General features: G+C 39.2%; 1 protein-coding gene across 2 annotated transcripts in view; it reads left to right on the top strand.

Annotated features, from left to right (window-relative positions):
- VAV3 (vav guanine nucleotide exchange factor 3) overlaps nt 1–21045 on the top strand; it is a 356625-nt gene that overhangs the window by 72172 nt on the left and 263408 nt on the right. Inside the window, exons 1-2 of one of the 2 annotated variants that reach the window (XM_027620165.2) lie at nt 9668–9767; nt 12795–12911. In XM_027620165.2, coding sequence (XP_027475966.1) covers nt 12852–12911 — 60 coding nt within the window. In that variant the 5' untranslated portion in view covers nt 9668–9767; nt 12795–12851. Of the gene's footprint in view, nt 1–9667; nt 9768–12794; nt 12912–21045 lie in introns of those variants that run through there. The other variant, XM_027620157.2, reaches the window with a different exon arrangement.

Below are 21045 nucleotides of genomic sequence, written 5' to 3'. Positions count from 1 at the left end.
CAAATACTATATGATTTCACTCATGTAGAATCTAAAAACTAAAATAAAAAGCAGAATCAAGACTTATAAATACAGAGAACAAACTGATGGTTTCCAGAGGGGAGGGATGGACTAAATGGGTGGAGGGGATTGGGAGATACAGGCTTCCAGTTATGAAATGAGTAAGTTACAGGATTACAAGGTAGAGCATAGGGAATACAATCAATGAATATTGTATTGTTGTTTGGTGACAGATGGTAGCTACACTTGTGAACACAGCATAACAAATAGAGAAGTTGAATCACTGTGTCGTACACATGAAGCAAATGTAACATTGTGTGTCAAAACCACACAAAAATTTTTAAAAGGATGAGACATTTAATTCATTGGAAATAAGTTTACTGGAAAATTTGAAAGGGAGGATTCAAGGGATCTAACTGTGGGGTTAACAGAAGTTGGGTTAATACATCCATTTACTTTTTAGATTTTTCTATTGCCACTAGAAACAATATATTGAGTTTGAGACAGGTGTGGTGACAATGTTGTGAGAAGTATTGATTGGTTAGCAGGTTTTTTTATGTATATATATTTTAAACAGATTTTATTATTATTATTTATTTTAGACTGGGAGAACACAAGCAGTGGGCAGAGGGAGAGATTCATAAGCAGGCTCCCCGTGCAATGCGGAACCTGATGTGGAGCTCAATCTCATGACCTTGAGATCCATGAGCTGAGCCAAAATCAAGAATTGGACACTTAACCAACTGAGCCACCCAGGTGCCCCTGTTTAGCAGGTTTTCTAAACAGTACAGATCTCCTAGTTATAAAGATGGCAGAGTTTATTGGAAGGCTAAGAAAAGGGTGGGGGTAAAAAAAAAAACGAGCATTTTCTGTGCTCAATTAGGATGTATTTCTACTTGGTTAAGTATTCTACTTGGTTAATATTTTCAGAAGGAAATATATAGAAGTAGCGGTATTAACAAAAAAGTTTGTGTATGCGCATGTATATATAAATATATGGATAATCTGTATGATACATATATGGATCAGATATAAATCTGATCTTTGGTTCAGATCTTGTATTAACTGTTTTTAGTGCAGACCCAGTGTACTCATATTTAATTTGGAAAAACTACAGCTTATTTTAATAAAATTTGTGAAATAGTGGGCAGAGCTAAAACTTGGAGCATAAATCATAAAGCAGTCCCTCAGGTAGTAAAATCAAAAGTGAGAAGTATATTTGCATACAATTTGGGGTGATACTAAATTGGGAGGAGTGTGGGTACAGATAGAATAACAATTAGGTTAGAAACGTGGGGAGAAAATAGAATGTAATTTGGCACAAAAGAACAATGTTTGATATATAGGAGAATAATTTTGTTCCAAAGTTATTCAGTCATTTCAAATTTGTTCAAAGTTTTATAGAATGTATGTAATTATGTGTAGAAGAAGCCTACTGGAAGGCATTAGGAGATAAAGTAAGGAATGTCTTTGGTAGGTGAGGGAAGAAAGCAGGGAAGGTAGATTGTATGGTCTAGAGCTAAGTATTCTAATCTGAATGGAAATTGAAACATTTTGTTGTTTTAAGAAAAGAGTTTTTTTCCTCCAAAATGCATCTTTTTTTCTTTTTTTTTAATGCATCTTCTTTCTGAAGTTGAAATTACTTGAGGAAATGTGTTACTCTTCATTTTTAGTTGCTTTCCTTGGGACAGACCCCAAGTTTGCTTAAGCTGGCAGGTGCCTGAAGTCTGGTCCTACTGCTGCTGTAGAGCCCGCCATTGCCTACCCGCCATGCTCAAGGATGCAGCATAGCTTGCCAGGGGGCACTGCTGGTAGGGGGTGGATTTGGCTCTACCATTGACCTTGGGTTATTTACTGTGTTTCCATTCCTTATGGGTAGAGTATAATACTGGTGTCTTCCTCATAGGGTGGTTGTACGTAGTAACTGAGATACTTCATGGAAAGTGCTTAGTGTCATATGTGGGGCATACACGTTTATCACTTGCTATTGTTTGTAGAGCCCAAGCATTATTATGATGCATTGCCTTGTCCTCTCTGGGAAGTGAATCCTGAGTTCTATTTGGGATCCGGCCCCTGCCTAGCTTTCCAGCCATTCATCTCTTATGCTCCCTTCCCTGCACTGGCTGTGGAGGCCACATGAACTGCATTTCCTCCCAAAAGCTAGGCCTTTGCTTCTCACCAGATGCCATTTATCATGACCTTTTGTTCATTCTTGGACACTCATTTCAGCCACTTCCGTGGAGGAGTGAATCTTAACCTACCCCCCTTCATCGGATGGGTGTTCTTCCTTCCGCTCCCACTAAACATGTTTGCCTCTCTACTTACTACACTGGAATCAAAATGCTCTCTGCTCCTTTGTATCTCTCCTCTCATCCCCTGGAGGGCAGGACCTTGGCCCCCAACTCCCTTGCTTGGGGCAGTATCTGCCCAGAAGAAGATAGAATGTCATACTTGTAAACGGTGTGGACTTTGGACTTTGGAGGCAAGGTTTGAAATCTTGCTCCACCACTTACCAGCCATGTGACTTAAGGCCACCTATCTCACGTCTCTGCCTCAGTTGCTTCATCTGTAAATGGGAATTATAATAGTAACTACCCCATAGCATCAAGGGCAGATTAAATGAGGAGGGAGGGACTCAGGCTTTCGCCTCTGTTCTCTACTTCCCTTCTGGATCTCCTACTACTCAAATCCTGCTCTGGCTGTACCACGGAGTGAGGTGGACATAGAGAGCTAAGAAGCAAAGGATGGAGAAGGTGGCGACTCCTCAGGGACATGTGAAGACCCCTGTGGCTGCTTTCTCAGGTGGCTATTTGTAGGGGAGGGAAGTACATGAGGCAGCGTTGCCTGCAGTCAGACCTCTTTTTTTTTTTTTTTTTTTTTTGTATACAGCTCTTTTCCTTTTAGAGATCTAACACTAAGTTTCATTCTCATTATCTGGATTCATGGATTTGTAGAGCTCCTCTCTAAAAGCAACCCAGATTTGTGTCCATAAGCTTTTTCCTCATTTTGAATGTTGTCTCTAATGAAGAATCACCACAGCTCCCCTCCTTCTGTGGTAACAGGGTCACAGGATTCTAATTCCTGCTTCACGAGGAGTGGCTTTCTTGGCCAGTGTGCTGTTACAACGATGCTCTTCCTTGGAAGGACAGTCCATTTCTCACCTAGAATAAGGGCACAGGAGACTGGTTTTCATCTGGGACGATGCCTGAGCAGCGGATAACCACTTTCGCCGCCACTCTGCCTTCCACCTCTACTCCCATTCCCCCCGGATTACTAGCACTGCTGCTGTTGCAAACTGTTACTACCACGACTCCCATGCTATTCTGATTGTTACTCTCACTGCCACTTCTAAACTGTTACTATGACTATGTCTGTTCTACTGTGATTATGACTATCACTGCTACTGTAGCTACATTGTTATTATTGCCGCCCGCCATCAAAAGCCTGACTTCTAGCTACTGCATTCTACTATCTCTTAATGGTCTGTGCAAAAAGAAATGCCTTGATTGATTGATTGATTGATTGCATACCTGTAATAGGGAACCCTGCAAGCAAGTCTTCTCTAGAATGGAGACTGGGCCATTTTTAGTGTGCTTTGGGCTAGCTGTATTCCAGATAACAATATGGTTGAGTGTTAATTTTTCTCATTAAAGGCACTGACATACAGTGCTTTCTTTAGCAGGTTAATGACCTTAGTAAAATAGATGTTTCAGGCTAATTTTGACCTCTGCACTTCCCAGGCTTTCAGTTTTTCAGTGCAAAGACTAGAAACACATAAGGAGAATTGAATGCTGTTTGTTAACCTTTTCTGTGTCCAAGGGCTAATGCTGGGGTTGATAGATAACCTTTGTAACTAAGGGTCTAAGTTGTTGCCAAGGGAGAGGGGTACAGTGCTCCCTCTTTTGAGGACAAGGGCTGATGAAAGCACCGAAGGGCTTGTGTGTATGATGGTGACAGCTGGCCAGGAATCCTGAAAATCTGTTAGCAGGCTCCCACTGAATATACACCAGAGGCTGGCAACCCAGACTAGAAATGATGCTTAAGAACATAAATGCTTAATAATTTAAAATCTTTATTTTACTTATAATTATTAAGATCACCAAATTCTAAAGTTCTTGGGGGTAATTTAATAAAGACTACCTATTGATACACTAAGATATAAGTAAGAGGATATGATAATTTAATGTAAAATCTCCCCTTGAGTTCCCTGGCTACCAAGGAATGGTTGCTATTTATTTTTTTAAACACATAAACTGCATCATCAATTGTTCATTATTTATTAAAACCACTTGTCTGTTATAAAAACTGTATGGGTACATAGGTGAAATAAATATAGTCTCTACTTGCAAATGTTTATTTCATGTGGCCATAGTTGGGAGAATAGTCAAGATGGTTATTATCACAGGTGTGAGCCGGAGTGCTACTGAGTATATGGGATGCATGTGTTCTTACAATTAGGCCTACATTTTAGAGCTTGATCACTTTCATAAATTTACATATGACCCATAAAAGGTTTAATCATTGAAGAAAATGAAAGAAAAAAAAAAACAACCCTGCAACTTTAAATGTTATTAAATGACTGTATTTATGATTAAATTTTTTTTATCCTTTAAAAAATCCTTTGCAACTTGGACAGCCATCAGCATGGCTTTTAGTTTATTGAAAATAGAGGAGCACAAAATTGGAGCTAGGAAAACAACTCCCCTCCCTTTCTGGACTTCTTCCCTGCATGTTTTTTAGGGTCTTCATTTATTTATAATAAATGGGATCAATAAGAAAATTATTTGAAGGTACTGTGCAGTCTTGAATGGATGCTAAGTGCAGCATAATTATTTTATAATTATTCAGAAGGCATCTACAGATATGATTTCTTTACAGAGCAGTGGATAGTGCCCCTTCTGTTGGGATCTGCTGAGTTACAAGGGAAAAGGACAGAGTCCCTATACAAATAAAAATTATACTTTTTCTTTCCCTTTTGTTTTCTTTCCAAAAGATGTAGGATTTAGCTCTCTTAATTTTAAAAAGGCAGATGTAGAGAGAGAGAGAGACGATATGGCCAAAGGGACAGAAATAGAAAACCCCAGTAAAAGAGAAACTTGATTTATTGCTATTTTTCTTCCATGCCTTCCTGCCTTCTAGTTCTGCAAAGGATGATTGATTCCTTTGGAAGGGGATAGAGGATAGAGTTAGGATGACAGGGGTACTAAGCAGAGCTTGACCAAGTCTAAGCTGAGGCTCGGCTAACAAAAGAAAACTCTTGTACCTTAAAGTTTGTAAATAGGCTTCATGATCTCTTCCATGCCTTTCAAAACTGTCATTAACAGCCACTCATAATTCAAATTATGTTAAACTCTCAAATTCAGTCTCTCCTTCAAATGGGATAATGAGCGTTCCATCAAGAAAGGAGACCCCAAGGGGCACCTGTGTGGCTCAGATGGTTAAGCATCTGCCTTCAGCTCATGTCTTGATCTCAGGGTCCTGGGATTGAGCTCTGAGTTGGCTCCGCACACAGTGGGGAGTCTGCTTCTCCCTTTCCCTCTGCCCCCCCCCCCAAATAAATAAAATCTTAAAAAAAAAAAGGAGACCCTGAGAACTTGTCTTCGTCAGGCAGCTTGACTGTTGGTGGTCCTTGTGAAAACTGCAGTAAGTCAGCAAGTATACGTGGCTGTGAAGCTATATTAGAAATCATCAACCTTCCCACGAGATACCATTTCTCGGATGGGATTGAAGTAGTTCATTTCACAATAAACTGGGGAGGTTTTTTCCTGTTACGTAGCATCAGTTAACACAACTGGTCCATTTTTTGCTCACAATTTTAGAGAAGTCGATGCTTAGTTTTCTCAAATAAAAAAGGGAAATGATCCCGCTTGTGCCCATGTCGTTGAGAAAGTCAAAATAGCTCTTACGCAAATAGAGGAAGAGGCAACTGTACACCTTGTAAAAGGAGTAGAGGGAAAAGAAAGATTGTCTCGGAGCTCTATAGGGAACTTTCACAGTCTGACCTTTAAACGTTTCCTTTCTGGAACATCACTATTGCTAGCATTGAAGTGGTTGTGTAGGAGGCTGCGCCTTGAAAAGCCTTGTCTCTTGTGATAACTATCTGGTGATGAAACAGTATCTAATCTGGAGAGCTCTGGATAATTTGGGGGTGTCTTAGACCTTGATGGTGTTAAAAATTTCTTGGAAGGTTATCTGCATCTACTGAGTGCTTCTCTACCATTTTAATTCTTCCACTTGCAATAAATAAGCAGGCTGCTCATGTGTTTCTGAAGGGGCGGAGAGGGTGAGTGTGGTGGCTGAAGACTGGTGCCTTTGCTGTTAGAATATGTCACTCATTACTGGATATTGCCAAGATACTGCCTAGACTCTCTCATTACTGGGTCTTTCCAGACATGAAGACAAGAGCTAACTGTCTCCCATCTGTGGCTCCTTTTCACACACCCTGTCCCCCAGCTGCTGAGCTACCATTTCCAGTGAGTGCCTTTACTGTAGGTGCAGAGCCCACAACAGAGCTATGGATATAATTCCTAATTCTTCTCTTTTCTCTCTCTCCCCACCCACCCCACGCATATTCAATCAGTTACTGGGTATTTCCTTTCCATATTACTTCATAGAGTTTTTTCAGTTCCTACTATCCTAGTCCAAATCACCCTAATCTTTTTTGTTGTTTTTTGTCTCATAGTGTTTTTTATTTTTTTAAATTTTATTTTTATTATGTTAGTCACCATACAGTACATCATTAGTTCTTGATGTAGTGTTCCATGATTCAGATCACCATAATCTTTTTGTTAAATTGCTATGGCAGCATCCTAACTGTCCCGTTTTGCCCACCTAACCCATATCATCTCCCTAATAAAGAGAAAACGTTTAATCTGCACACTGCAAAAGGGAGCTAGTACAACACAGTAGTTAAGGATGTGGGCTCGGTAGCAAGAGTGTCTGGATTTGAATCATGACTCTATTACTTTGGCAAATGCAGTTATATAACCTTGAATAAAAGTATGCATGAAAGAGAAAATGAAAACTTTCCTGATTTGAGTTGTCATGAGGGTTAAAGGACATAAACATTAGCACGGAGCTTGGTACATAGTAAACATTCAAAAATTAGTATAATACTCATAAAATGCGAGCTGAGTGTTCTACCTTCCTATTTAAAACCCTTGAACCTTACCATGGCTTCTAGGAGAAAGCACACATCCCTTTGGCATGCCTTGTAAACCCTGGCTTCTCTTTCCAGCTCCCCCTTCCAGCCCCACTGTCACTGCTGCCCTCCAGAAGGTTGTGTCCATTTGGTACCACTTCCAGTGCCCCCAGCAGTCCATGCCTCATCTTGTGCTCATCATACACATGCTGTGCAGTTTCCCTGGTACTTCCTTGTACCCCAAGTCTGGCACCTTCCTTTCTTGTCCCTGAATGTCAGCCACTCTTCCTGTTTTTTGGTTGACTCTCACCTGCACTTCAGCTCTCATCTCATCTGTCACTTATTCCAGAAAGCTGTCTCTGATACTCCAGGACTCCCAAAGAACCTTGAGTGCTTTCTTTATGGCAGTTGCCACACATTATGTAATTGTGCATTCACTGGTCTGGATGCTCTGCCTGACCAGGATAACTCTTCTAAGGGCAGTTTGGGTCATACTGGCTTTCTAAAAATACCTAGTTCTTGGCAGTTACATTCCATTAACAAGTGTTTAATAAATTAAAGGAGTACCCAATTGGAGGTATGTTTTATGAAGTTTTATGATGCCTAGCATATGATCTGCACCTCAGTAATATTTGTTAGATGAGAAACTGCTGTTTAGACTTTTGTATATCTTTAATTTTGGTAACTGTCTTGTGTGGATACATTTAATATTTAAAAAATCCTGAAGCTATTTAAAATTCTGATTCTTAAAATTTGAATCCTAAATTCTAAAAAGTCCTAAAGTTATCTCATATAAATTAAATGCTTTAGCAAAGTTGTATAGTTTTTGATCAAACACAAGGTTTGGTTATGAAATAATGAGATATATTTGTCCTTGTGTGTTGTAAACCATCTCTGAAGTCAGAATGTTTTATGCTACCACAGATGATACAAAGAACTATCACATGGCTACTAATCTAAAAGAATTTATAAACTGGGGAGAAAAAACTTATACTGAAATAATAATGTCAAAACACCAATCACATCTCTAAGCATAAAACAAGCTCATGTGTTCATCAGTCATCTTCAGTAAATTCAACTTTCCTTCATCTTGGCAGAGTAAGATAAGATTTGGCTTATTAAGCATTCCACAAAGAAAATTGTAGAATTATCTGAGTGGCACATTAGAGATCATTTAGGCCAATCTTGTTTACATTAACTCTTTCTGTTGTGATAGATTGCTTAAGCAAAGGATGGAGTTATTGGTGTGTTTGATAAAATTGGCTCATGTAATCTGGGAGCAGGCTGGTGCTCGGACTTTTGTTTCTAAATACCATTTGCCATGTAAGTGGGAACGGACTTGCTTGGATAAATAGCTGATTCCAGAACTAGAGCAAAGAACACATGATGTGGATTTGGGATAACTTGCTATAAGAAAATGAAGAAAATGGCGTTAAAAGGACAAAGGAACCACTTTGAAGGGACCCCAAAATGGCCAAGTTTGGGACAATATGAACATCAAAAAAAAATGGTGACTATTACACAAGTAAAAAGGGTGGGAGGGAGGGCAGTGAAAGTTCTTTTTGTAAGAATACCGGCTAATAATTATGGAAGGAATGATAGAATCAGAAAAATCACTATTTTGTAGTCCCAAGTGGAATAATCAAAGCAAGGGTTATTAGTGGATGGTAAGTCATGGTAAAAAATTATTGAGAAATATGACATGGTACCAAATTATCACCCCTAGGAATTTTACTAATATAAAGGGGCATATGTACCTTTACAATAGATGTGGCAGTAAACATCCTAACCAAGCGATCAAGCTAGCATCAATAATAATGGATTAACTTAACATTTTGTATCATTAGATGTTATGAAATATGAATTTCATAGTCTGAAGTATTTTTGCCAGAACTGTTTAATTTGCATTTAGACTTAGCTTTTGGTTCACTGTAAATACAGGTGATGGAGGAACAGGTTTAATGATACCATGAAAATAGTAAGACAAATGCAAAATGTGGGACCTTCTATAAGACAACTTGTCTGGACTCTTCAAAAAGTCAATGTTTTAAAAATAAAAGGTAGCGGAATTTCTCAATTAAAAGATACTGCAAAAATAAAGCAACCAAATGCAATGGGTAAAATTTAATTGGATCCTAGACTGGGGAGGACATAGCATAAGGAGACATAGGGTAGGCAACTGAGGAAATTTGAATATGGAATAGATATTAGATAACAGAATTATTAATTTTCTTAGGTGTGATAATGGTATTGTATGTAGGAAAATATCTTCATTCCTAGGAGATGCATGTTGAGCTATTTAGGAGTGAAGTGTTGTGATATCTGTTACTTGCTTCCAAATACTTCAGCAAAATACATTTTATAAATAAAGAGTTGGCGTATAAAACCACATATATAGGGGCACCTGGGTGGTATACTCAGTGAAGCGTCTAACTCTTGATTTCAGCTCAGGTCATGATCTCAGGGTCTTGAGATCCAGCTGGAGTCGGGCTCTTTGCTCATCACAGAGTCTGCTTAAGACTCTCTCCCCCTGCGTGTGTGCGCTCTCTCTCTCTCTCTCTTTAAAATAAGTCTTTAAAAAAATAAAAGCACGTATATATGGCAGTATGTTCCAGTTGTTGAATAGGTGGAGTGTTCACTGTACTATCTTTTCAACTTTTGGTTTGAAATTTTTAAAAATAAACTGGAAAAAGAACAAGCTCAGCACGATGAAAACAAAACCTGTGTCTCCGGAGTGGCAGGCAGGCTGTCAGTCCCAGCTTTGTCCAGTGCTTCTGCAATGGTATTGGGGCCGACTTCCTCCATCCCTCAACTTTGTTCCTGTGCATGCACAGAGCTGAGCACCCATGAACATCAAGTGAAATGTGATCCTGGTGTAATTAGCTAAACTTCAGATAAGTGTGAAAAATCTCCGAATAAGATTAACAGACAAGCTTGAGGCAGAACCTTGTGTTACTCATTTTTAGCATTTTCAGTGTCTGGAATGTTGTAGGTATTCAAAAACTGTTGACTGAAGAAATACCTACAGGGAAGACCAAATCTGAGGATTGCCTCAAAAAATGAGAGCATCCCAGTGACCTTTTCCAAATCCAGTAAATATTTGTGGAATTTAATAGAATTGAACTAGTTAAGAGTCAAATAAGGTTAAGGTTGGTTCCAGAAGTAAGGGGAAGACCTGCTTTTAACTATTTATGCAGTAATGACTCCATTTTTTTTTTAACTTTTAGAAATAATACTTTTCTGAGTTAAGGAAGCACTTGAGTGGAAGTCTACTGTAGTTTTTCCTACACAGGGTGAAATCTGGGTTTGGTGAGAAATCTTCAGAGGGTGGCATGTGCAATTATGCTTCTCCTTGGTGAGCTATGAGTTGGGCACTTAATTATGTAAAAAATATTGCAAGAGAGCCGTTGCATAATCCCCAAGAGAGTAATTATTGTCTATCTTGGCAGAATGCAAGGCTTTTAATCTGTAAATAAGCAATCCTATGTGGAAGAGCTACATGTAGAGTGATTTCTGTGTTGTAAAGGTCTCTTATGAATTTTTTAAAGTGCAAGTGGTAACTCCATGTGCTGATTGGCTTCTGCCTTTGTGCTTCAAAGGGTTTATGATGCTTCCCCTGTGATTTTAACCCCTCCTGAAATATTTAAGCCTCTGAGAAGGATTCCTGTAAAGGATCAAACTGCATCTGAGTTAAGCCTGTAAAAAATCTGAATGTCTCAAATACCAAGGAAGTAAAACATGCTCTAATTTAAAAAAATATATATATGAAAAACAAAACAACAACAAAACATTGACAGTGCTAAAAAAAAAAAAAAAAGAATGCTCAACTTAGCTGATGGGTTTCTCACTTATTGGGAACTGCCACTGCAGCTCATATTTCCAAAAAGAAGTAATTCACTTTCAGGGTATGTGTGTGTTTTGCTTAGGTGGATCTGAGTCTTTTGGATACTGAAAGTAAATTTTGTTTTTAAAAAATTGTCAATGGATCTGCCTTCCCTCTTGTTCCTCCTGTTAGTATTGATGAACTGAGCATTCTCTCTCCAAGTTAGATTTCTCCACATGAGCAGGAGAGCCCCCACTCCCCACCCCTTTGCCTACTCAAGGACCTCATTCGGGTGACTCACCTTCTCTTTTGCACGACCAACTTTCTCCTCTCTACCGAATTATTCTCATCAAAATAAAAACATGTTGTAACAGCTTCCATTGTTTTTTAAAAAGGCCTTCTTTGACTTGTCTTTCTCTCTGATTACCTCCTCAATCCTCTGTTCCCCTTTGCAGCAAACTCCTTAAGAGTCTATATTATATATTCTCTCTTCACTTCCTCTCTTCCCATTGTCTCTTAGACCTGCTCCAAGCACTCTGCTCCACAAGAAACCTGCTTTTATCAAGGTGTACCCATGACCTTCACAGTGCCAGACTCCATGGACAGTGCTTGGTCAAATCTTATCTGCCTGTCCTGAGCAGCTAGCAGAGTTTATCATTCCTTCTTTCTAGAAACTTTCTTTACTTCAGGGAAAACCTGTTCTCCTGATTATTCCCCCTTCCTCACCAGTCACTTGTTCTCAGCCTCTTGGTGGGCTCTTTTCCTGATCTAAGATTACTCAGTCCCAGGTCCTTTCCTCTGTTTTCTCCTGAAGTCCTCTCAGGCAACATCATGGTTAAAAATGTTCTGTATACTCTAAAGACTCCCAAATTTATGTCTGGAGTACACACCTGTACCCTGACTGCAGACTTTATAAAAGTCATCTAGTTGCCTGCTGCCCCCATTCCATTGGATGAGTAATGGGCATCTCAAATTTAACGTGGTCGAAATATGATACCTGGTCTTCCCAGGGTTGTCTCTTACCCTCCTATCTGCTTTCCCTGTCTTTTTCTTTGCTCCACCCCCTTTCCATCTATATTAAAAATAGCAGCTGGAAAGACCCCAGTAAAACATCAGATCATATCCCTCCTCTGCCCCAAAGCCTCAAATGACTTCTGTCTTGGTCAGAGTAAAAGCTGGTCCAACAAGGTCTTTCGTCATCTGACCCCATTACCTTTCTAGCTCACCTCCTACCTTTCTCACTGTCACTCACTCTGCTCCAGCCACATTGGCCCCTTCCTTACACCTCAGATACTTCTGTCTCAGGGCTTTGCCATGGGATGCTACTTTAAGTTGGAATGCTGTTTCCTGTACTTCACATGGCTTGTTCCTTCACCCCCTTCAGGTCTCTGCTTACCTGCTCTTTTCCCACTTACACCTTCTCTAACTATCCATTTAAGCACCCTGCCTACCACTGCTCCTGATCCCTCTTCCTGGCTTTCTTTGTTTTTTTTCCATTGCACTTACCACAACATGAAAATAAAATATTTACTTTTTCGTTTTTGTTGCTGAGTTTTTTCTTGTCTGTCTTTTCTTATTAGAATGTAGGTTTCACAAGTTTTCATGACACTTCACGAGGGCAGAAATTTTGTGTATCTTCATAGATGTAACACCTGTGCCTAAGTGGGTACTCAGTGAATACTGCTGGATTAATTGAAAAGCAACCTCAAAAGTTGATTGATTTTTTTTTTTCCCCTCCATTTTTTTTTTTAATAACATTCTGGGTGGGTAGAGGATATAGAGCATTCAGAATGATTCACTATATACTAATAGCTATTTCCTATTCCTCAGTTTCTCTGTTTGAAGAACATAAGGACATTCCTCACGGCCTGTTGCGAGACCTTTGGAATGAGAAAGAGTGAACTCTTTGAAGCATTTGACCTGTTTGATGTTCGTGACTTTGGAAAGGTAATCACATTTCATTTTCTGTGTATTTTCTTTTACTGGGGAATATTTTATCAAATATTTATTGTTTCTTGTTGAAGAAGGACATGTGACTTAAGTGGTCTAAGTATCTGCATTATGTAATTAAATTTCACATGTAGATGACTTAGCAAAAAAGCAAATAACAACATTGTCCAAATGGGACTAGAATTATTATTTTTAAAGATTTATTTATTTGAGAGAGAGCAAGCAAGCATGAGCGAGTGAGAGGAGAGGCAGAGGGAGAGAATCTTCAAACAGACTTCCCACTGAGCACAGAGCCCAATGCAGGGCTTGATCTCACCACCCATGAGATCATGACCTGAGCCAAAACCAAGAGTCAGACCCTTAACCGACTGAGCTACCCCTGTGCCCCAGGACTAGAATTATTTTTTTATTTAAAGCAGTACAAGGAGAGTCTTTTTACCCAGAAGTAGCTTTTCCTATTGGCTACCTCAGAGGGTAGGACTACGGTTTTCCATCCTACAAATAGTAGGACCAGTATTTTTTCCCTTCCAGTCTTTTCTATATCTGAAAAGCACCTAATTTTTGGAAATTGAGAATGTTCTGCTTCCCCTCTATTTTGATACTTGGGTAGGTGACCAGGAAGACATGAATCCAAAATGTTTGAGATTGTTAAGTAATTCCTATTGCTTGGATTCCAGCAGACACATGTTAGCTTGTTGGACTTCAATGATATTTGCCACATGTAAATTGTTCTATTTGCTGTTATTACTTGTATGTAGACCAAACACTTGTGTGTAATAGGTGACAGAAATTATTCTTTTAAAAGTGTGGTCATTTATTTTGAAGTGACTGGGCATAAACAAACTTTTTGCATGTAAGGAGTCATAAAAGAGGTAATTAAGGTGACCTTATTTTAGCCCCTGCTGACATAATTGCATTATGAAAATAAGCCCATAAGAATTAGGAAAAAAAAAAAAACTAAATGATACTCAGAAGTTTACCCTTACTCTTGTAATTCAGGTGTTAGTATCTCATCAAAAGGCTGTTTGAGAGTGACACTTCATTTGATTTCTAAGATGTAATATTTTAGTTATAAAGTGAAACCCAAGCAGTGGATTGGTATGCTTGACAATGGGAATAAATTGCACAAACTTGAAACAGACACATAAAAAATTTGATGCTGAAATTTGATTCAAGTATGGGTGAGCCACCTTGCCTCGGGCAAGAGAAGCCTTGGCTTCTTGACCCATAGTCCCTTTGTCATCTTCTGGAAGTCACCAGTCTTCTCATTGATCAGACTGTCAGTTTGGAAGCCTGTGCAAAAGGAAATGGGTATAAGACCGTGGTTTCTAAGATTCCTTTTTCCTCTGGCAAGCTGTGATTTAACTGTTTTGAGGTCCAAAAAAGTGATGGAGGATAACATAACAAATAAAAGCAACTGAAAACCAAGCCTGGTCAGGAGGTTGGTAGCATATTTGTCTGTGGCCAGGAAGTGAAGCCATGAAGACGAAGAGGAATCAACTAGAATTCCAGGTAAGGTGAATAGTCCTCTAAGTTGTTAGCCCTAAAAAACATTTTCATAGTTTAAAAAGATCTTTTCTTTAGTCTTTGACTCCTCCCCCCTAATTTTTTTAAAAAAGTATTTTTTGATTTTCTTTTCACTCTTTTGGGGAAATGAAAAATGAAAATGAATTAGGGAAATGAAAAATGAAAAAAGGTCTAGACTTCTTAAAGCTTTTCAAGGAGTTCTTCATTTTTCATTGGTTTGTAAGAAATGGTGTTGACAAAGACTGGGAAATCATCTAAATTCTTTGGAAACACATGGCTTTGTTCTAGAGGAATACCGCTGTGCGCTTACACAACGGAAGCTTTTGTAGGAGTTGAGATAATAGAGTTGAATGTGAAGGAGTAAACTGTATGCTTCTCAAGGGTAAATGTGTTTCTGTCTACTTAAAATATTTTGGCAATGATAAGTCTGAAACAGAGTTAAACTTGGGGATGTCATTGAGAACTTGATCCTGTACTCAGCACTTTAAAATCGCATACATTTTTGCTACTGCCAAGATTGGTGCAGTTATCTCTTCCAAAACTGTATCTGGCCTAAATAAACCACTGAAAGTTTAAGAATTTAGGATGCTGTTTCATACCTTGCCAGTATTACTACCATTAAACATTATTACTCTAAGCAAAGCCATCGATCCTACCACTTACTGAAAACTTTTGAGATAATTGGTGTCTTTTCAATCTCTCTCTCTATGTATATATATATACACACACACAAACACACACATACACATATACATACACATACACATACATAAATATATAATCATTAATCCTCACAATGGCCCTCTGAGATGTAAGTACTATTCAAATCACACATCTAGTAGAGATCGGAGCAATGGTTTCAACCCAGATCTTGCTGATTCTCATTGCTGCCATGGTGCAAACATTCACATAGCAGTCCAAGTACTTTGCACATATTGACTCAATCTTCTTATCAGTCCCTCCATGTAGGTACCATTATCATCCCTACTTGCAGATCCTGGGCTGTAAGTGACAGAACTTGGACGGTTCATGCAGTTTTTAATTTTTACATTAAAAAATGTGAATAGTGTGTTGATATAGAGACTAAATCATTCCTGGTATTGTGACTATAAATTTTAATAGGATGCAGACAGGTTAGTTTATTTCTCTTCATTCCTTGGGATTTAATTAAATTTTCAATTAACATAAAAAGAGAGTATCTATAACTATATGCCCCCCCGTCTGCCTCAATTGATAAAAATAACAAATCTAGGATTCATGTGTATTTGGCATCTTTTTGCCTAGGAATATATTAATTGTAATAGTATCTAATGCTTTGGTAGCATTTTGAAGCTTGGAGAGTACTTCATATCCCTGACCTCATTTGAGTTTCATGATAGTCATGTGAAGGAAACAAGCAAGTCTTCTCCTTTCTCAGATGAGGAAACTAAGAAATGGGGAGGTTTAATGGTGATTTCAAGGTGTCCTTGGTTAGGATCTGGATCAGACCTTCTGACTTCCCAGGCCTTTGTTTTTCTTGTCTGCCATCTACGTCTGGGTGTCGCTGCTGTGGAAATGCGCAGGGAGAAGGATGAACTCATGGGAGAAAACCAAAGGAATCTATGAAAATTAAAGCATAAGTGATCTGTGACTCGGCATCTAATTACACTTTTTTTTTTTAAAAGAGAGGAAAGATTTAGGATACTGCATAAGCCTTTAGTATAATGGTAGTTGAAATTAAGAACTCTACCTGAACAAATGTTTCACAGATTCTCATATGTACACAGGCAGTTGGATTTGAGCTAACCTTCCCCCCCACTTCTCCATTGTGGTGTAGTCTGCTCCCTAATCTTTGTCTATGTTCTCCCTTGGTTCTGGGTTCCTGAAATCTACCCTGAATCATAGGCTTTGATATGGATAGGTTTTCTTTTGGAAATTAGGAAAATCCTGGGAAAACCAAAGGAATTTATGAAATGAAAAAGTTTGATCTGTCACTTAACATCTAATTATTCTCTAGAAAGAGAGGATTTAGCATGCTATATGTGTTAACACGAATGAAAGTTTTTTAATTTTTGAGATAGTGAAGAGCACACACATTTTGGTGGGTACTCTAGAGGGGCTTATGATAATTTTGCCTTTCAGCATTACTTTTAATTCCTAGTATTGAGTTCTTTACCCAGTGTTAGGAGAATATTCATTTTAATTCAAACTCGTGTGTCAAAAAAAGAATATTTCTGAGCATTTTCTATAACTTGATTTTGTTTTTCAAATCACACAGGGATGGGGAATGAGTTTAGTAAATTAGAAGGTTAACTTTTTTTTTTTTTAAGATTTTATTAGCACACAAGCAGGAGGAGTGGCAGAGGGAGAGGGAGAAGCAGACTCCCTGCTGAGCAGGGAGCCCGATACAGGGCTTGATCCCAGGACCCTGTGATCATGACCTGAGTCAAAGGCAAATGTTTAAATGACTGAGCCACCGAGACACCCAAGTTGACTTCTGTTAAAAAAGATCCATCTTGGGGTGCCTGGGTGGCTTAGTCAGTTAAGTGTCTGACTCCTGATTTCAGCTCAGTTCATGATCTCAGGGTCGTGAGATCGAACCCCCTGTCAGACTCTGCGCTGGGTGTGGAGCCTGCTTAAGATTCTCTCTCTCTCTCCCCCTTTCCCTCTGCCCCTCCCTGCCTCCAATCTTTTTCTGACTGTATAATAACAAAAAAAGTAAAGTTGTCTCAGTTGACTTCTTTGCTTAAGAAATGTAATAAACTTCCTGCCCTAGAAAATTAGCCGTTATTAATTATAATACTTTTTACATTGCAACAGGATCCATAAATTTCCTCACTTCCATGCTGCATAAATGATATTCTATTCCTCTGTTCAGATTGTCATGTTCTGACTAACGATTTTGCTGTTTGAAAATGTTTCCTACTGAGCTGTCTGTTGGCACATTTACAGTGCGGAAGCACATGGGATTTTTCTTCAATGAGACCATTTCTAGTGAGTAATAGAAATCCTGTTGCTGCTGTTGTCCAGATGAGTGATGAAGTCAGCTCCTTCCTTTGGTTGCTCTGGGTGGTGGAAGGGCCTGCATCTTGCTACCGACAGACTTCACATCTGTTGTTTCAAGCATTGTTAAGCACCTTTAAAGTGTAAGGTGATAGGTTTTCTTGAATCAAAGAAAATCCCACCTAACTGAAAGTAGTTCTAGCTGATTTTAGTAGCAATAGGATAGTTGCAGTGTGTTAAGGTTCAGGACAGGCACTGCCAAAAGGAAGTCAGAGCATTGGCTTAGAGGTGGGGCAGGGTTACAGGTAAGAACATTATTGAGAGAGAGGTAATTGTGTGTTTGGGTTAAGAATATGGTTTCTGAGTTGGATCTTGGTTTGAATTCTGGTTATACTCCTTACAAGTATGTGATCTTAGGCAAGTCACTTAACTTGGTTGAGCTTCAGTTCCTCATCTATAAATTGACGATAGGGAAATGTATGTGAAGTGTTTAACAGAGTATTTAGGTTTAAGGGATGTACTTGATAATTATTAGTTATTACTCTCATTGTTACTATTACAACTGTCATTTCTAGTGTTAATTGATTTATGATTCAGCAGTAAACATAGGGGTTGAATTTTGAATTGAGTGCAAGAATTAATGACTTTGCAGGGGTGAGATGAGGAAATAAGCTTTTTCTTTCTAATGTGTCATAGGGTTAATCTATTTTATTTTGCACAGCTGTCTTTCTCCCTTCTTATATGGGCCTGGATCTCCTTTGAGAAAGCACCCTTTTCCAGTTATATAGTTTGGATGGTTTAATCAATTAGAATACCTCATCTCTTTGGCCATAGGGAAGGGTTTGGGGGTGGGGCAGGTCACTCAGTTGGGACCAAGATGATGTGTTGAGACATTTTTAGGGGCAGTTCTGTTGTGATCGCCTCCGGCTTTGAGGCTTGGAAGAGCCACAGCCATCTGGGTACTGCATGGAGTTTCAAAACAGACCCAGTTTAGAGGAAACAGAGCTGAGGAGGATGCTACTGGTATCATGTGTGGCTGTAATAAAGCTGTGCCCAAAGCCAAATCCATATATATCTGGATTTTTCCATGACATGAACCAATATTTTTCTTCTTCAAGCCAGTTTTCCTTAGATTTCTCTGACTTTTGGTGGAGAGAACTAAATGATTCACCTGGTTTTGTCAGTCAGATGATTTCAGTTGTGTAGATAACTCTTCTATTACCACAGTTCCACACAACTTGGAGACCATTTGGTAGCCTCTACATCTTTTATCATATAGAGAAAAGGAGGTATGAAGACTGAGTCTTAGAACATCTCTGTTTTGCAGTGTGTAAATAATTACGTAGAGGTATATTCCCAGCTTTGTGGTAAATGCTTTCTGTTCTTTACCATTGACCCAAGCAGTATCATAGACCTTCAGGTTTGAAAGAGACTCTCTAAGCCATCAGACATCCTTCTCCAGTTTGTCTGTGCTCTACAGGATCAAGCAAATGGACATGTATGCCTCTGCAGACTGGGAGCTCACTTCTTCCTGAGGCCCCAAGCTGTATCTATGTATTTGGGCCATACAGAAAGATTTGAAGATGACCTTAAAACCACAGGGTAGAAAGGACTGAAAGAGGCCTCCAACACATTCACCTGGGGATGAATAGGGCTTGGAGATATTCACTGATTTGCACAAAATGGTCCAAGAAGTCAGAAAACACTAGAGGATTCTGTGTGACCTCTGGGCTCTCACTTCATTCCTCTGAACCTCAGGTTCCTCATTATAAATGGGATAATAATTTCTATCATACAGAATTATTGTGAAAACAGGGTTAATTTATGTAAAATGCCTGGCATATTGCTCAGGAAATGATTGAATGAACCAATAGATCCAGTATGGAACCAGTAGTTGGGTAGATACAGATCAGTCAGGGTTCTGAATGTAGATATGGGTAAAGTCAAAAAGAAGATTGTAGTGGTATTTTTTGAAAGTTTATTTGGTTTTATACTTTCTGGCTCAAAGTATTAAGAAAATTATAATACACATGTATGTATGCATGTATGCACCCATATGGTTATTTATAACTTATATTTTTCCTAGGTTTTTGTGGTAAGAATAGGTTTAACTTTGTGTGTGTGTATAGAGATCAGTTGAGAGCTGCAGTGAAACTTCTCTTGAAGGCAGTTGATACCTTAACACTCAATAAATGTTTTTTCCCCCTAGGATATAAACTAAATTAGCAGCTACATCAGATTGAGGATAGGAAATGGTTTGGTTCTTTGCCTTAAATTGCCATTTAAAAATAAGTTTGCTGAGAAAACCAAGGGATACATGGTTAACTTAATGTAGAAAAAGGCTTGGAAATTGTCTGTGTAATGGAAATTCACAACTGTCTATACCATCTCCACTAAGAGCCATTAGGTGTTTACCCTCTTTCCCCCCCAGTTTATTAGCAGAGACATGCTGCTATCAAGCTGCCTTGACATTGTGAGCTCAAATTTCTGGCCCATCTGTAATGCCTTATAATACATCTTATGAGAGTGTTTGCTTGGGTGTGTCCTATAGTTTGTGTGTTTTCACTTTTTCACCCTTCCCAGCCTAACTAGGACACCTCAGGGTGCATGTATAAAAGTGCAAGGACCTCTTCTTGCCCAGCCTGTGCTATTAGCCCAGGCTAGCCTCTCAGCATTTGTACCTGGGTGCTGGTTAATTTCCACATTTTCATCACTACTTCCAGTGCTTGTGGGTGGTGGGGAGCTTGCCCTCTGAAGCATCACATACATCCCAACACAACAATACTTGAGAACCTGTAATCAGTTCCCTACTACCTGTGCATCTCCTTGGAATTTTACCTGGCTTTCTTGGTCACAAGAAAACCTCCCTGCCCAAAGACCTGTGAGCTTCATGCAGGTGCAGGTGGTTTCAGAGACTTCACATTGGCATGGTTTGAAAGGTACATATTGGCTAGTGCACGTGCACTGATCAACAATTAGAAATGTTTTTCATATATCTGTATATAACTAGGATGAATTATCTTGGCATGTAAACATAATCTCTTTTTACAATTATTTTTTGAACTCTCACTCTTGAGAAGTTTGACATTTCTCAAAGTGTTTCTCATCCCAAATTATTCAAGAGTCTGTGGGGCTTTTGCAGTCATAGGGCCCTAATCAGTCTTGTTTCAAAACACCACAAGGAGATCAACTTCCGGTTGATGGTCTACTAGCATGGTTCTATTGAAGACTGGTCCCATGAGGTTTTTTCAGTAGCTCTTGTTCTCTGATGCTGGCATGCTCTTATAGTTACAGTGTGGCTCAGTGTGACCCTACCCAAACCAGCTTCCTTCCACCCCCACAAATTTTAGCTTCTGCGTTGAACCTGGTCAGGCCACATTTCCCAGGCTTAGCAGTGAATACTGTTCAGCAGCTCATGGTATTCTTTCCAGCCAGCAAGCTTGAGTCAGAGTCTCCTTACTCAGCCACTACGGGAGTACCAACTTCAACTCGTCGAGCAGCATTTGGGATCTCTGGTCTCTGTTCTTCCAGAAGGCCCTGGACTTTTCCTGCAAAATCAGCCAACTTCCAACCCACAGGAGGCTCTCCTACCAGGGCTAATGTGAGGAGTCAACCTCTGTCA

Source organism: Zalophus californianus, chromosome 4 (genome assembly GCF_009762305.2).
Source record: "Zalophus californianus isolate mZalCal1 chromosome 4, mZalCal1.pri.v2, whole genome shotgun sequence".
NCBI lineage: Eukaryota > Metazoa > Chordata > Mammalia > Carnivora > Otariidae > Zalophus > Zalophus californianus.
The sequence above is the reverse complement of the archived record's forward strand: the minus strand, read 5'-3'. Positions and strand labels throughout refer to the sequence as shown.